At 39.3% G+C, this 18,113-nt stretch overlaps 1 protein-coding gene across 1 annotated transcript in view; it reads left to right on the top strand.

The window, feature by feature from the left end:
- Window positions 1–18,113, top strand: part of cpne2 (copine II) — a 57,912-nt gene that overhangs the window by 12,941 nt on the left and 26,858 nt on the right. Inside the window, exons 3-10 of the mRNA XM_074632086.1 lie at window positions 2,179–2,358; window positions 2,720–2,794; window positions 3,102–3,173; window positions 4,323–4,406; window positions 4,616–4,705; window positions 5,053–5,151; window positions 8,059–8,145; window positions 11,117–11,176. Of these exons, the coding sequence (XP_074488187.1) occupies window positions 2,179–2,358; window positions 2,720–2,794; window positions 3,102–3,173; window positions 4,323–4,406; window positions 4,616–4,705; window positions 5,053–5,151; window positions 8,059–8,145; window positions 11,117–11,176 (747 nt within the window). The remainder of the gene's footprint in view (window positions 1–2,178; window positions 2,359–2,719; window positions 2,795–3,101; window positions 3,174–4,322; window positions 4,407–4,615; window positions 4,706–5,052; window positions 5,152–8,058; window positions 8,146–11,116; window positions 11,177–18,113) is intronic.

Here is an 18,113-nt window from a genome sequence, read left to right as displayed (position 1 = left end):
GGTGACAGGCTAGACGTATACTGACCTCATCTAATGGTGGATAAACACACTATGCAGTGTGTTCAGGGTGAGTCAGACTGGAGAGTAGCTCGGCCAGTGAGTTATTAGTCATCCAACCACCTGGTTTAGAGGACCCAGTGCAAATAACATGACTCTCACAGTGCTCTTACAGACTCCCACACACTCTAATCGGTCTGTGTACTGTCCGGGCTATTTTTTGGGGCCATCAGAATTCAGCACTTGTAATACCTCAAAGCTGGATCCACCTGGGAAAAGTAGTTGAGGACATGGACAAATTAAGTTGAAGGTTAAACGTTAACCTATATTAATCTTTTTATTATTATTATTTTAACATTGAATCAAATCACTCTGTAAGATTCTGAGTCTTTTGGTCTTTTTTTATCTCTTTGGCTTGGTTTTACAGTATATTTACCATGTCGATGTCACCATTGTGCACTTTCACCAAACTGTTTTCATTACCTGCCCAGCACCTCATGGCCGGACAGACAAAGTTAGCAATTAACTCGGGAATATAGCAGCTAGAGACCAACATGTTTTGCGCTGTTCTCAACAATTGTTGGATTGTCCTCAGGATGCATTGTAATATATTTGGTGATCCTCTGATTTTCCAGCTAGCGCCCGCATCAGGTCAAAATTTTAACTTTTCTAATACTTTGGTTTATGACCAAATACATGTAAAACTAATGACATTCCCACCAGTTTCAGTTGTAGTTTGTTTTGTGCTAATTAGCATGTTATTTTTACTCTCATCGTGAACATGTTAGCATGCTGACGTTAGCATTAAGCTCAAATCACCACAGTACCACGGATATATTAAGAAAAAATACAGCCTCACAGAGCGGGGGTAAACTCTTTGTCTTGTTTTTCACGCCTTGGTGGAGAACTAGAGCACCTGCCAGGTTTCTTGAAGAAAGAAAACAAATTTATGCGCACAAATGATTAAAAACACAGCTGCTAATAATGGGGTGCCTACAAATATTGAATTCATTCTTTCGTATTAATATCGTTGGGATATTGCATTTATTCAACCTTGACCTCTTCACACTTTTTTATACAGTTCTGATGCGTTCTGGACGTTGTTTCAGCAGTGCTGGCCAGCTTTTACATTACATTGCACAGTGGAGTCTTTAAGCACAGTCATTTTAACATTTCATCACTTGTGGCTCTTGTAGTTCATTACTGGTGATAAGACGGAGACGCTAAATCCAGCAGAGTGTTAAATGCAGTAGACTCCAGGCAGCCAGACACTAAAGTGGGATCATCCTCAACTCAGGATAGAAGTGACAGTATGGTACAGAGAGATGCTGGGTGGGGAGGAGTCAGAGACAAGCCTGCACTGACACAATCAGAAAGCTGCATAATGTTAGAATAATGGGATGATATAACCAGGTTTCCATTGATACAACTCTGTTTTCCATTTAAACATAATATCTTGAATATGATCACAGCCAGGATACGACTTACAGTGTACTAGTGTGCATGTAAACATGAACAATTTGATTTAAACTTGACAGATTTAGTTAAATGGCTAATTGTTATCCACAGTCCCTGGGCGGGTTGATGTTAAAAGTTCAAACTGAAGAACAGACTCTTATTGGTGCCTTTTCAGTGAACCTCACCGTTCCACTGGATGCACAGGTACAACCACAGTTCACTTGAATTGCATGTGTTTAAATCATAGACTGTATGTATAGAACAACAACACAACTAACTATTACTAATCTATTACACAGACTTGTGACGATTGTGGAAAGTTAAAGTTTCATCTCCTCTCTTTGTACAATTCCCGAGTCAATCATGATGTCTCAACCTATTTTTATAGCATCAAATATCTAATTAAAACCAAACTTATCAGAAAAATGAACACTTGAACAAACATCAGCGTGATAAGAACTACCTAAAGTGACAGAAACCATCCCAGGGAAAAGTTTTATTTGACGTGTACTTTGACGTTTTAGTTTGACCCATATCCCATCCGCTAACATCCAGGTAGTGGTATTAATGACCAATACTACAGCCAGCCACCAGGGGGCGATCCAGATGTTTTGGCTTCACTTTTGAGTAGCTGTCATGTCGTCCAACTTTATATACAGTCTATGGTTTAAATGCTTTTTTTTTTTACTTTAAAAGTCTTTCTTATTGTTTCTTGTCTTTTAGCTCAGCCGCACTGAAACAGCTGTGAACAACTTGAATCCAGTGTTTGGGGTGAAGTTTCAAGTGGACTACCACTTTGAGGAAATCCAGAAGCTTCGCTTTGCCATGTTCGATGAAGACAAGTGTGCCACACAGCTCTACGAACATGACTTCCTGGGAGAATTCATTTGTACACTGGGGGTGGTATGGAATGATTTCTCCTTTCTCAGTTCAAAGTTGGTTCTGTATTAAATAGGATGACAGAGTATAAGTTGCCATACAATGTATTGACCTTACGTGGTCTATCCATTTTAATTTTTATTTGTTCCATTTCCGGTTTAATCTTTAAACTTCTGGTCGCTATTGCCGGCTATTTTAAACACCAGCCCAAAGTCTCATTCGTGATCAGACTGCTATTCATTGCTCAAAGTTGGGAACACACTTCCACATTTTTGAGGAGTAGGATAAGCTAGAATAAATATGTTCAGTGGTTCATATTTCTTTAGTTTTGTGTTTTCTCTTAATAGATTCATTGCCTCTGTGTATGTCTTAAATTGTCCACTAGATTGTGTCCAACAAGAAACTTCACAGACCGTTGATCTTAGCCAATGGAAAGCCAGCTGGCAAAGGATCCATTATGGTAAGAATCAGTACTCTCTCTGTATCTTAAACTTTATTTCTGTCTCTCCTCATGACACACACTCAGACACACTGTACCGTGTTATCAAAGGTTGTTGGTCATGTGGATGCAGCCGCCGTTGTTCACTATAATGGGATGTTTGCTATTGTTGATGATGACAGTGATGATCAAGATGTTTTTGAGGCTGCTGCTGTTCGTGTTATTGACAACTGTTATTGTTGCTGCTGTACCTGCTGATGTTGATGTGAATTTTAATAGTTGGCAGTACTTTTGCTGCAGCTAATGTTGTGCTGTAATGTTATTTTAGATAACAGCTCAGGAGCTGTCTGACAACAGAATCATCACTTTGACCCTGAGTGGGCGTAAACTGGATAAGAAGGTAGGCAGTTAGACCCACACACATACAGACACATACTCTGGATGCAAATGCAAGCACACACACGCACAGAAGCATGCATGCACGCACGCACGCACGCACGCACGCACGCACGCACGCACGCATGCACGCACACACACACACACACACACACACACACACACACACACACACACACACACGCATACACACACTGTGCATTGGAGAAACACACACTACTTTAGGACACACAAGGAAAGCTCACCAGCGTTGCAAAATGGGAAATGTTAAACTATCGTACCAGAGGCTTAAAATTATCGTAACAAATAGGTTTATTTATTTACCATTCTGTTTATTTTTGTATTTATTTTATTACTTTTAAATTTATGAATTCATTTTGGCATTTATTTTTTATTTAACCTGTGTCATCATTTTTGATTTTGGCCGGTTCTTTTTTTTTTTTTAAAGCAACCTGACGTAGCTATGATGCGTGGAAGGGTGTACAGTATGTGCCCATAAGTCCATCAGTGTGACATTTTTGTAATAGCCTACTATCAAAATGAACTACAAATTGTAAGCGTCACAAAATGCTCAAATTATCGTACTTTATGGCACTTATGGGCATTATTGATCAAACATTGTACAGAGGGCAAAATGATCATACAAATACGATAATTATTGTACATCTGGCAACGCTGAAGCCTACACCAAAAGATGGTTACAGTAAATGTTTTCACACCCTTCACCTTTGTCCGCCAAATAATGGCGACAGATAGTTGGTAAGGAAAACCAGACAGGGTGTATGGTGAAGGAATGAATGACAGCGGGTCAGGAACAGCACAGCTTGAATTGTGATTTGAACTAATGCTGATGTGTGACTGCTGTGCACCCTCTGGTTAAACCAACAGGATAAACACAAAGCACAGTCATTGTAGAAGTATCTTTTAATACATATGTTAATTAAACAAAAAGAAAAGTCTTCTCAGTGAAATATGATGTTTATCTTTATTTTTGGCCACTGCATTTTAATCTACTATAAGCTATATACTGTATTTATACCTAAACTATGAGTCAAATCATGCGTTGCAGTTTGGCTGAGGAGAGGAGAAATCAAGATAAAACAGGAATCATCTTCAAAAAGACTTTAAAACAAACTGTCTCTGTTCTGTGCAGGACTTCTTTGGGAAGTCAGACCCCTACCTGGAGTTTCACAAACAGGGAGAAGATGGCAAATGGATGCTGGTGCACAGGACAGAGGTGAGTCATGAGTGGGGATTAAAAGCACCTTCGTCTAACTGTCATTATTGTCAACCATGAGTGGTCATTGTCAGCTAAACCAGGTCTAACTTTAACAGTAAGTGTACAGCTCCAAGTGGAGGTAATTCTACTGTGGCTACAACTGCATAATATATCTGCTGCTGTGTAATTCATTGATTATGTGCCTCTTTCTGTGTCTATGACTTCAGGTCATAAAGAACACTTTAGATCCATCATGGAAATCCTTTACTGTGCCGCTCATTTCTCTCTGCGATGGAGATGTGGACAGAAACATCAAGGTTAGTCGTTAAGAGTTTCATCTGTTACAAAACTGTTACGGTGTGGAATTTCTACCTTATTAAATGTTAGCAGTGCAGGTTGACAATTGCAAGAAGGAAAGGACGTAGCATGTTCATGCACTCGCTAGCGATGCATCAAAGTTTGATCATGTTGTTTCGTCATTGGATGCTGTGTTATAAACACAAAGTCTAGACAACAGTGCAATATGAGAAAAGTGTTCGAGTCCAAGTCCAAAAAGTGTTATTGTTCATATAAAATGTAACCAATACCAGAGAAGTAAACACTGTTCACCATTGTAAAATGGGAAAGGTGATGGCATGATGTGATGTGTTCTACAAAATGACAGGTCCTGTGTTACGACTATGATAATGATGGAGGCCACGACTTCATAGGAGAGTTTCAAACCACAGCTTCCAAGATGAGTGAAGCCCAGAACTCAGTGGAGGTAAAACATATTTGACATTAGTGTGATTGAGTGTGTTTGTTACAGTGGCGGCTGGTGGATTTTTTTTTGGGTAGGGCCAATCAATTTCAACAAACATCCTAGTACGATTCAATGCAAAAAAAGGTATCAAAAACGCATTACTACTTTGCAGTTACATTTTTATCATTTATTCCAACACTGACATAAGGACATCTTATTCATACAATTCAGTATGTTAATATAACATACGACAGATCATTTATTTTTTTAGAGTTAGGGTTGAGTCTTGCAAGAGTAGCGCTACTAGTGCTTGGCTGTTCCATTGTCATGCCGTTAAAATGGGCTGTGAGAGAAGAGAAGTGGAGAGAAGCGAGAGACGAGAAGACAAGATCACGCGAGAACTGACATGAGCTCTGACGAGAACAGAGAGAGACACACGTGAACGTGCGCGCGCACACCATGGGCCAAATCAGTTTGGTCCTCCCGGAAGTCTTTTTTACGGCGCTGATTGGATGAATTGTATGTCATTCATGCTTGTAATCATATATCTTTAATCAGTGATTGGCTGTACTGCTTATTAGACCCGCCTTCCTTGGGCCAAATCCATTTGGCCCCAGAAAGTGCACGTGCAGCAGAGCAGCTGAGAGGTGCACTAGCAGAGAGTTCAAGGAGGAAAGCAGATATTTGGCGCAGTTATCCTATTTTACAAATATTACGGGTATATTCCATAGGTCAAAAACACACATATTGACAATTTTTAGAATTTTTATAATTAATAATTTTATAATTTTTTTTTTTTTGGTGGCTCAAGGTGGGTGGGGCCAGGCCCCGTGGCCCTCTATTGGCCGGCCGCCACTGGTTTGTTAGTTCAAGTTACTGTAATCTGTCAATTCAAGGGTGAATTCAGGAAACCTGGAATGGACCCAAACGCAGATGAGGGAAGTGGCAACTGGTGTGTAGATGGGAGGGGTAGTCAGGTGATGAGGAAGGAAAGTCCGAGGGCATCTGGTGGATGGATGGAAAATGTCAGTAAAGGGGCTGTGGGAAATAGGGAACGTGGCTGGAGAGGTGGGACAGAGAGACAGTTATCTGTATGTATATCTGTATGCTACATTTTATTGCAGTAAATACTGGATTACATGAATGTTAGATGTAACTTCATATATCTTTATTATAGGGCTGTCAATCGATTAAAATATTTAATCACGATTAGTCGTATGATTGTCCATAGTCAATTGTGATTAATCACACATTTTTTATCTGTTCAAAATGTACCTTAAACGGAGATTTGTCAAGTATTCAATACTCTTATCAACATGGGAGTGGGCAAAAATGCTTGCTTTATGCAAATGTATGTATATTTTTATTATTGGAAATCAATTAACACAAAACAATGACAATTATTGTCCAGAAACCCTCACAGGTGCTGCATTTAGCATAAAAAATATGCTCAAATCATAACATGGCAAACTGCAGCCCAACAGGTAACGACAGCTGTCAGTGTGTCAGTGTGCTGACTTGACTATGACTTGCCCCACAAACTACATGTGATCATCATAAAGTGGGCATGTCTGTAAAGGGGAGACTTGTGGGTACCCATAGAACCCATTTTCATTCACATATCTTGAGTTCAGAGGTCAAGGGACCCCTTTGAAAATCTAAGTAAATCATCTCTTTTCTACTCTTAACAGCATTTATCTGATCTTTCACAAAATAAACGAGAATCATGCTCTGTTTTTAGCCAATGGATAGCAGTTTTATTTTATCTTTTAGCTGTACCCAATAACTTTGCCCCATACTGGCTAATTTACAGTTTAAATGCATCCAGTCGCATGTATCAACAATGAAGCAGGAATAATCATGCACTGATTTGCATGGCTGCATTCACACATTCTGGCCACTTAGGACCAGTTGGGTCTTAAGTCTGAGCTGCTTATTTAGAAATACTACTGAGATGTATTATTTTCACTTTCGCATTTCTGGCCTGCTAAAGATATAAAGATGCAGGGATCAGAAAACCGTTCATTCATTAGTAGCTCTGTGTGTGTGTGTGTGTGTGTGTGTGTGTGTGTGTTTATGTGTGTATCTGTGTGTGTGTGTGTGAGAGAAAATGTGTGTGTGTGTGTGTTCATTTGTGAAACTGCGTGTGTGCATGTGCCAAAGCAGCCTCATGACTTGTTCTCCCACTGGGTCTCTTCATGTGTGGTAATGATGGGGCGACACACACACACAAACACACACACACACACACACACAGAATAACAAGATGGGGGATGGAGCGAGAGAGAGAGAGAGAGAGAAAGAGATGGTGTGAAAAGAAGGATGAGAAAATGAGAGGTGCTTTTGAGATGTAAAACAGCCTTTAGCTGAGCCCTAGTAACACGACAAGGCATTTAGAGCTACCTGTCATATGAATCACCAGCTGACTCAAGGCATGTGAGTCTGTGTAGTGTGAGTGTGTGTGTTCATGTCTCAAATGTCTCTTTTCATCAAACACATTGCTGTCTAATGTGTATTTGTGTGACTTACAGTATTAAAGAAAGTCATTTTTCTTTCATCTTCATGTTCGTCACGTAAAATGTCCACAAAGTGTTGATGTGTTTTCTATTTACATGTAGCTTCCCATAAACTGTAACTACACCACTATAGTATAGTTTGCTTATAATACATCTCCAAGTTTGACTGTCAAGTTGTAGTTTCTGTAGGCGGTGTGTTGAATACATGCAGATCCAAGTCGCAGCCTCTCAGTCGTCTGTTCATTTCCCCCCCCATCTCACCGCTACTCTTTACAACTATGCTGTCATCTCTCCTCTACCATCCCTCATCATTTCCTCCCTTATTTTGAAGTTTTTTTCTGGATTTCCTCTTTTCTGGTACTGATACATGTCATCTTTCTTTTTCTCTGCAATTGTGTTTCCCTCTCCTCAGGTGGAGTTTGACTGCATCAACCCCAAGAAACAGAAGAAGAAGAAGAATTATAAAAACTCTGGCTTTATCATCGTCAAGTCATGTAAGGTGAGGATGGATGGATGGATGGATAGATGGATGGATAGATGGATGGATGGATGGATGGATAGATGGATGGATGGATGGATGGATGGATGGATGGATGGATGGATGGATGGATGGATGGATAGATGGATGGATGGATGGATGGATGGATGGATGGATGGATGGATGGATGGATGGATGGATGGATGGATGGATGGATGGAGCTTTGGTCTCGTAATTTTCAGCAGCATCCATGTTTGTTTTACAATCTTAATCTTTGGTTGCGTCTAAGTTAGGGATGTTAATAATTAACCGTTTAACTGTTAACCGACATTACGAATTTTAACCGATTAACGCTATCCAAGCGGTTAAAAGAAATATTAATAATTAATAAAAAGCTGAGCAAAACTCAGAGGAGCGGCTTGTCACTCAAAGGAGAAAAGCTGGTCCACTTTAAGAGAGTCTGAGCTGGAGTTACAGATACACGAAGATGGCTCTGGTCTTGACACACACTGTCTGCTACAGCTACGTTCACAGCTATAACGCCACCGACTAACCAACACTCACCGCCGCCACACACACACAGTCTGTCGGACACTCACTAAAGTTACGCTGCACTGACAGACCTTATGTGTGTGACTACGGGGAACACAAAGCCTCCAGCAAACGCTTCAGCTGCTAACGTAGCACAAACACACACACACACACGTTTTGTCGAACCCTCACTATCATTACGCCGGGCAGACAGAGTATCGTTACGCCGGGCAGACACACAGCTGGCAACCTGCTAAACTAAACTAAATGATGCGGTGGTGGTGGCGGACTTTTACTGGGAAAGTGGCTGCATGTCCGCGACACTACACGCAGCGCCGTGGCTGCGACAGTAACGCTCCTGTACGGGTGAACTGGGGACTCAGTTGTCTGTTGTGCTCATACACTGCAGCTGACGCATCACTACATGAGACGCACTAATCTTGCCTGTCAACGGATAAAAATTGGTTAACGAGGGTCGGTTATCGGTTAATTTTTTTTTTTTAAATTAGCATTCCTAGTCTAATTTATGACTACTGGTATTGGGGCAGATAGTGTACATGATAAGACTGATTGTTGGGTTCTCACTGTCACAGCTATAATTAGCCCGGCACCTAGACCTGTGGATTCACGTGTAAAGTACATTTCCCACATCATCTCCTTGCATCTCTCCTTGTGCAGTTTTTTGCATCGGCCTTAGAATAACTTTATTATTATACCACTGCAGAATCCACAGTTGAAGTATCACAGTAATTAATGTGTAATTAATGATGAATAAATTCAAATAAGATCCACTATCAAGTTAAATCCATTAAAATTCAGAGCTGGAGGAACAAAAATAACTGTCTTGAATGTCCAAGAAATCTCTGCAAGTCTTGTCACCTCATAATGACCCATCTTACCCTCGACTCAATAGAACATTTGATTAAACCATCGTGGTTTTGATCAGCTGACACACTCCTTACTGGGTGTCCATAACTCCCTCTTAATAACTAATTAGTGCGGTAGCTTCGAGCCCCACAGAGGACACATTAAGCTGGAACACTGAGTCTTTAGATGCCCATTGGAATGACATTAAAGCTGCGTGCATATGATGACAAGCTTTCATAATTGATTCTTTTCCTTCTTCCTCTTTTCATGCGCACAACCATGAACAAGCCTTTGTACGGACATTTACACATCCAGCACATGCACAAAACGGCTAATACAGTAATTATATTTGTTGGCTGCCGGCAGGGATTAGACTAATGACAATAAAATCCATGCTAAATATTCATTGTAATTGGAGTGGAAATTTTGTTCAAACATGATAGTAATTGGTGCTCCATTGGCGGTACCTTGAATCAGAAAACATGGGCTGTTTTGTCATTGGAAAACAATTGTGCTTATGAAAAGTGTTAATGTATTTATATATTGTGTCTGTTTAGTTAGGTTGTTAACTACATGGTGTTAGAATAAGTAGACAAGTAATTAGTCAGACACTGTACCTTAAAGACATAGTTCAGATTTTTTGAATCAGGTTATATGAAGTACTTATCCATAGTAAATGCATTACCTACAGTAGATAGCGGTCAGCACGCCCTCCAATTTGGAGAAACATACAGAAGTACCTGCACAGGAGCAAAGCAATGTACTGCTGTGGACAAGGCCGGCAGCAAAATGTATTTTTGCCACCTAAAAAAAATCATTATCAGTTTAAGTGTACATTGTAGAATATTTTCTCGGCTTTACCTTACCGTCTGACAGCCCTTTCTGACGGGGAACTTAAGCCGTTATCAATGCTCTCTTCAAAGTGTTTTAAAGGGTTAGTTTGGATTCACCAAAGTCACACAATAACACAAACAAACTAACCGATCGAGGCAGCGGTAGACCAGAAGCTCCCGTGTTCTCCAAGGTATAATTACTGTTTTTGTCAATGGAGTCTGGTGGCTTTGAAGAGAGCATTGATAACGGCTTCAGTTCCCCATCAGAAAGGCTGTCTGACAGCAAGGTAAATTGGTGAAAATATTCTAAATATAGCATACACCTAAAGTGATATTGATTTTTTTTTAGGTGGCTAAAATAGGTTTTGCTGCTGGCCCCGTTCACAGCAGTACATTGCTTTGCTCAGTGCTGGTACTCAAGTCTGTTTCTCCAAACTGGGGGCGTGCTGACCGCCATCTGCTTTAGGTAATACACTGACTATGGATAAGTACCTCATACAACCCCACTTCAAAATAATGTAACTATCCCTTTAAGTAAAAGAATAACAATAGTCTGTGTTCTTATTTATAGCAGAGTTAACAGTGTATGATGCTGGTGAGATTCACAACAGTCTAATGATTTAATTTATTTGATCAGAGACAATGCTTAACAATCCTACTTTCCTTTTCTCAATAAATCAATACTCTCCTCCTCTCTTACTGGTTATATTTATTTTCCTAAACTGTTTTCTTACTTTGCCATGTGACTCTCGTCTCTCTAGATTACAAGAGACTACACTTTTCTGGATTACATACTGGGAGGATGCCAGCTCATGTTTACGGTGAGTTTAATATCAGCACGCCTGTTTTTCTGCTTCTGCAATGATGTGGTAATGAGATACATGTTTCCGCATGCCTTGCTCTCGAAAAACAGATGGAAAACATTCCGATTTTCTATTTTCATCTCCCGGGGTTACAGTTGGATCACGATCATTTACATACAGAGAGGAAAAGTGTGAGGGACAGAAAAAATGAGGGGAGTAGAGAAGAGAAGTGTAATGGGATTTTGTGAAACATTGAAATGTGGTGGGCACTTCTCTTGAATTGTGAAAACAGGAGGGCAGAAAGGCAACAGGAGAAAAACAGGCGATTACAGGAAATGTTTATTTTGAAATGATGAATAAGTTAGCGTGAGATTAAGATATGGGGATAGAAAGAGAAAGAGGTAAAGAAAGCGATAGGGAGATGGGTATTTCACCAGGCGGAGGGAGAGGGACGGAGAATCGTCATAGTGTATTTTGGTCTCTTGTTAGGAGAAACTCCTGTGTGTCCCTGGTGATGTCACACCTTTGTGTGTAACTGAGTGAGTGAGAAAGAGGCCTGTTTTGTAATAGCCAATCACACACACACACACACAAACACAAACACAACATATAAACACACATTGTGTTGTTATATTAATATCCTCGGTGCATTTGTCCGAACAAATACAACGGCCCTGCTGATAAATCTCAGGACTATTCAGACTGTCTCACTGTTACTGTATCACACTCTCACTCACACAAATGTCCACAAATTCTGAAACAACATGCACACTTAGAAAAATGCACACTTACAGCACATATACAACAAGAAGGGCACTCGGAGAGAGCAGACCTCGGCCAAGGACAATAGTCCAGTCTTCCTTGATATGCAAATCTGCAAGCGCAACCACTGTATATGTGTGAATATATTTCCAAAACTATTAGAATTATTTCAAAATATGGTTGCGCTTGAGTTCTTCCTTGGCCCATGCTACACCTTTCACCCAGTTTCATCAAAATCGATCCTGTACTTTTTCCATAATGCTGCTGACAGACAAACCGAACCGAAAACATACAACAACATGAGAGAACACACAATGCCAGCTATAGGCTACATATGCACATACACAGTGTCCCTTTTTTTCCTCTTCTCTATCTCTACAACAATTTCCCAGCTTTGTGAGCTAGAACCAGACTCCAGATGCAGCAGGGTACAGATAATGTAGTTTGTTACACGCTTGAGTTTGTGGCATTTTCCTTTAAGTGTGTTCCGGGATTAGACACCTGTGCACCTCCTTGTATTTTAATATTTTTTTCTTTTTTTGTGGGGTTCTCTTGAAATGAGATGTTCACAAAAACAAGCGCGCTTAAATGTGGTCCTGCATTTACACGTCTTTGGTGTTATGTTGGTACGTGATTGTACAAAGCAATTTCTCTAACGATGGAGCAATTATAGTATATCCCAAGGCATCATTTAAAAGAACTGTACTGTACAGATTGTTTTGCATGTTTCAGCCCATTCATTTAATTCCATTTTGAGACGGTTAATATTATAAATTGAGGCATGTATTCTGTGTATTTAGGAGAACATAAGGTAACACTTTATAATAACCATCAATAATAAATGGTAAAGTGATAATTAATTAAACTTTAGTTAATAGTTATTTTACTGATAACAATGAAATGATAATTAATAATGTTATTAAAAAATATTAGTAATGACATCATTTATGTTATTTTATTAATAGTTTGTGTAATATGAGATAATTAGTTTATAAATTATATATTGTATCATAGCTGATAGGAGACAATAACATTTACATTCTGATTATATTAGTAAAGTATTAATAACAGTTTACTGTTATTACACACATTAACATTTGTTATACTATATTACGTATTTTTTAATTACTAAATGATTTGTAAACCTTTAAGAAATCATTTGTAAAACATCTATAAACATTACATAGATAAATGGATCAGAAACAAATTATTAATCAATGACAAAGTCTTAACTATCTGTCTAAATGTTGTTTATAGATGCTTTAAAAATCAATTATTAACCATTAACAAATTGTTAATGTTATGTTTATGGATCATTTACAAGTGTTTTTTAAAGGTTTACAAATCATTTGGTAATCATTAACAAATACTTAATATAGAATATATAATGTTATAATGTGTATAACAAAAAGCTTTTAAAATAACATAAATTATAACATTACTAATTATTAGTAAACCATTATTAATTATCATTTCATTGTTTGATATCAGTAAAATAATTATTAATTCAAGTTTAATTAACTATCAATTTACCATTTATTAATGATGGTTATTATAAAGTGTTACCGGACAGTGAATTACTGTGTGGCCCCTCATAACTATGTGGGTGCAGAAAGTATAATTTGAGCTTTGCTCTGTTGCATAATACTGAAGAGCGCTGACTCTAGACCATTATGTCAGTGAAACGTAACAATGTGAAATTGTAATAAAACTTTTATTCCCACTGTAAATTGTAACTGTAAATTGAAAAACAAAGTAGGAGAAAAAAAAATGGTATGCACCCTATTTGCTGAACTGACCGATAATGATTTTAAATATTTTTCTTTAATTGCTAAATTTATTCAACACATTGAACTAATAAGTTCAACCTTGAATGTAGAATGGACATGTATTATTTCAGACCATTGCATATCTTGTACATTACACCTCTTGATCTTATAGAAGATAATGCTGTGATGTAAGGATTATTTTTCTGGCTCAATGTCTTGGTCAAGTACAAGAGGGTTGTTGTGCGGAGGTGACTGCAGACATGCCGTCAGTGTCAGAGGATGTGTTCTGTTACACCGGGGTGCAGAAAGCAGCTAAATCCTCTCTTAATTCAGGGCATTGTTAAGGAGCAAACACACGTATGCAAATATAGACAATGACAAGCGTCACTGACAGCCTGTTATTTTCACCTTATCTTATTGTTGGAAATGAGGCTTTAAAGCAAAGAGCATAGGGCTGTTGCCATAGTGACGCTTTGTGCTGTTGATCATAATGTTTGCACCATGACGAATAAGTCATTGAGGAAAATATGTTCAACGGCGTGAAAAAGGGCATTAATGGTATAATGTATGTTTCTCTGTATGTAGGAATGTATTAATTTTATCCTCATTATGCATTCAGAGTCCAAAGTAGGTTTAATTTGAGTAAAATTCAGCTCCGCATAGACAAAACATTTAAAACGAATGAACTTTTATTTCCTATTTGAAATTACTATTTTAAAAGTTATTTTTTTGTTATTCAAATTTGTGACAAAAAAACAAACAATTTGACCAATTAAACAGTGATTGTCAGTTTACAGCCTAGCAACTGGCAGGTCAGTCAAGCTTTGAATTTCTCCACATGTTGAATCAGTGTTCATGGTGTTGTAGTAAGAGCGATAGGCAGCATTTAAAGAAGTTTGGAGGTTGGTGTCTTTTTTTGTAGCTGTTCCAAAACCAAAAACACCAGAGCAAAAATGTATGAATGGAACCTTGTGTTTATCTGCTCTAATGCAAGCTGCAATCCGAGTGTTACAAGGCCAGGGAGCCAATAATTAAAGGGTCCCATTTTCAAAACTCATACATGTTATTCCTATGGTCTAAGACAGTCCAAAAAATATTAGCAAACAAGAACGACTCTCTCCCAAATCCAAAAACTAGAGCGCCAAACTTGTGTTTATCATAGGGTATAAAGTCTGGAGCTGCTCCATGGACAATGAATGGGAGACAGATTTTGTGGACCCACAGAATGTTTGTTTTCTTTTTTTATACCAAAATGAGCTTTATTCTACTGTAGTGTTCTCAGTTGTGAAACAGAAAACATTCCCATATACTCAGATCATTCGGCGTTCTCAGTGTCATCTAGAACATCTCTCCCCATTCATTGTCTATGGAGCAGTTCCACACTTTATACCCAATGACATCACACATTTTGAGTTTTAGCACTCTAGTTTTGGGATTTGGGAGAGTTGTTCATGTTTACTAATATTTTTTGAACTATCTTAGACCATAGGAATAACATGTATGAATTCTGAAAATGGTTGTAGTTCCCCTTAAAGCTACAGCTTACGTAAAATAAAAACAAACAGCCCTGTTCACGACTATCCACTGTGTAGTTTCCCCACTGTATGGAAGCCGATTCTGGATGCACTCAGAGTTCAGAGTAACATTTACACCCCACAAACCCAAGCCAATGTGACCTGGTTTAGCATTACATTTACCAAACTCATCAGATAGTTCTCATCCTGAAAGCTTTTCCTCCTGTAACGTTAAAGCTGCTAAACATTAACAAGTCACCCGAAGTAGTATTTTCAACAAACAATTGGAGCTAACATTAGCTTGGTTAGCTAGTTAGCTAAAGCTGATAAAATAAAATAAGAAAGCTATTTCAGCCAGCAAAATTGTTGGTCGCAGGCTAGAAATGAGAAGCTGCTTTTGTCGACCTCAGTTGGGTTCTCGACCCAACTGGTCGAGGCAGATGGTCGCCCACCCAGAGCCTGGTCCTGCCCAGTCTCTACCCTTTAAAGGAAATGTTTTTCTTGCCACTGTCGCATCAAGTGCATGCTCACGGAGGATCTCTTGTTGGGTCTCTAAATTATAGAGTACGGTCTAGACCTGCTCTATATACAAAGCGTTTTAGCATAACTTGATGATTTGATGAAATTTTGAGTGGTTAATCTGCCCTGTTATTATTGTAAACTGCATATCTGCCATATGCAAACGGAAAGCTTGACAAGCGTAGCAACAGTAACCAAATGAGGCAGGGTTTAGCGAATGGTTAATTGCAGCCAAATGTCAACTGATCCCACTTAATTGCTGAATATCTGATGTAGCAGTAATTCCTCTGGTCAGCTCTTGATGACCAGTTAAAAACAGAGTGGGGAGTTTTTGACTTCGAGAGATGTGCTTTGAAGTTTACGGACGTTAGGACGCTTCTACATCCAGCCTGCTCTCTGTTGGATGACACTGGAGAAACACTTCCCTCTGTCATCAGCCAGCGGTCAAGTGCCTCAGTAAAAGGTTGGACCGCAGCTCTCAGCCGTGGACATATTTCACCGCTCTGTGGGAATCGGGACGTTGCCAAAAAGGCACCATACTGTGTTAAAATAGAAATATCACAATTTTGTAGAATTTGCAAATGGGTGCTGGGAGTTATTGACAGACTGATGTAAGTCTTTTAATAATTTCCTCACTCAGGACCTTGCTTGTTTGTAATGAGCATCATTTCAATGCAATTGGAACATTTTCCTGTTCTAGTGGTGGTGAGATGAGCAAATTTAAGGCGGAATGGGAACTCTTAAATCCTCGCTGCTCCCTCCTAATCTTTTGCCTTTTGTCACAGACCTGCAGCTCTTTCACTGATACACACACACACACACACACATACCTCCTAATTCTGTCTTAACACAGATACTTCCTCTCTCCTTACAAACTCATTTATATACACATACATGCACACGTGTGAGCACAAACATATAATGTCCTCGTCACACTCCTGCTTTCACACTACGACCGATTTGCATGCAAACTCCCAAACCATGACTTTGGCACACGCGCCACACACACACAAATCCACACACAGTATCTTCCTCACACAGACATTTTATCACACGTACCTCTGCACTCTGTACAAGAGACTTATACTGTAGGTGTGCGCACACATATACAATATCGTCAAACGTGCACCTTCCCCGCTTACACACACTGACTGATTTAGACATGCACAAGCACACATAATCTCAAGAAGACGCTCAGTCACCGATGACATCTTCTCCTCTCGTACACACTGCCACTTATATGCACAAATTCTACACACACACCACACACATACAGTGAGGAGCAGCCGCGTACAAAAAACACACCCGCACACACACACACACACACATGCAGAAAGAGCTGTTTTGCGGTGTTCAATCAGACTTAGTATGTCTCTAATCCTAATCTCCAGGAAGGGAAAGTCTCTCCTCGGGGCTGTGGGAGCTGGAGGAGAGAGCAACGTTTCTGTGTTACACACTCCAACACAAAGAGACAGCCTGCTACTGCTGATGGGCTGTTTGTGAAAGACTCATTTCAACAGAATTACGCTATTATTCATATCTTATGTTTGATATCATTCAGAGCTGTGTTGAGCGTAGTGCTCCTGTCCCTGTGGATTCATGGAGAAAACAAACGTTTCATGAATGAGAGCACAGGCAAGTCTGTTGACAGAAGATATCAGTTAAGATACATACTCTTTAGATATAGATATCATATGTCATTCTCACAACAGATCTCAGGGCCTTATCATTTTATCCAGTGAAGTGGGGCCATACGACATTGGCAAAATATTAGATTGTGATATGTTTTTCTAAATTCCCAAAGCCTGACAGTATCTGATGGAATTTCTGTTACTATTACATTACAAACTGGAGGTAAAAGATCCGGGTATTTAGAGGACAGGAGGGTCTAATAGAGAGGTGAAGTCCCACCCCTTCTGGTGGACCCCATGGGACCTTATTTCGGAATAAATATGTACGATAGTCAACGGCAAGAGACAGAGGTACTGCATTTAGCATAAATAATAATTTAAAAAAATAACATGACATGACAACAGCTGTCAGTGTGTCAATGTGCTGACTTGACTATGACTTTCCCCAAACTGCATGTGATTATCATAAAGTGGGCATGTCTGTAAAGGGGAGACTCGTGGGTACCCATAGAACCCATTTTCATTCACATATCTTGAGGTCAGAGGTCAAGGGACCCCTTTGAAAATGGCCATGCTAGTTTTTCCTCGCCAAAATATAGTGCAAGTTTGGAGTGTTATTTCACAACAAGCTAGCATGACATGGTTGGTACCAATGGATTCCTTAGGTTTTCTAGTTTCATATGATGCCAGCATGATGTGAGGAAATGCCAAAATTCCCCACTGTGGGACTAATAAAGGAATATCTTATTTTCACCATGCC

Source organism: Sebastes fasciatus, chromosome 4 (assembly GCF_043250625.1).
Source record: "Sebastes fasciatus isolate fSebFas1 chromosome 4, fSebFas1.pri, whole genome shotgun sequence".
In the NCBI taxonomy this organism is placed as follows: domain Eukaryota; kingdom Metazoa; phylum Chordata; class Actinopteri; order Perciformes; family Sebastidae; genus Sebastes; species Sebastes fasciatus.
The sequence above is the reverse complement of the archived record's forward strand: the minus strand, read 5'-3'. Positions and strand labels throughout refer to the sequence as shown.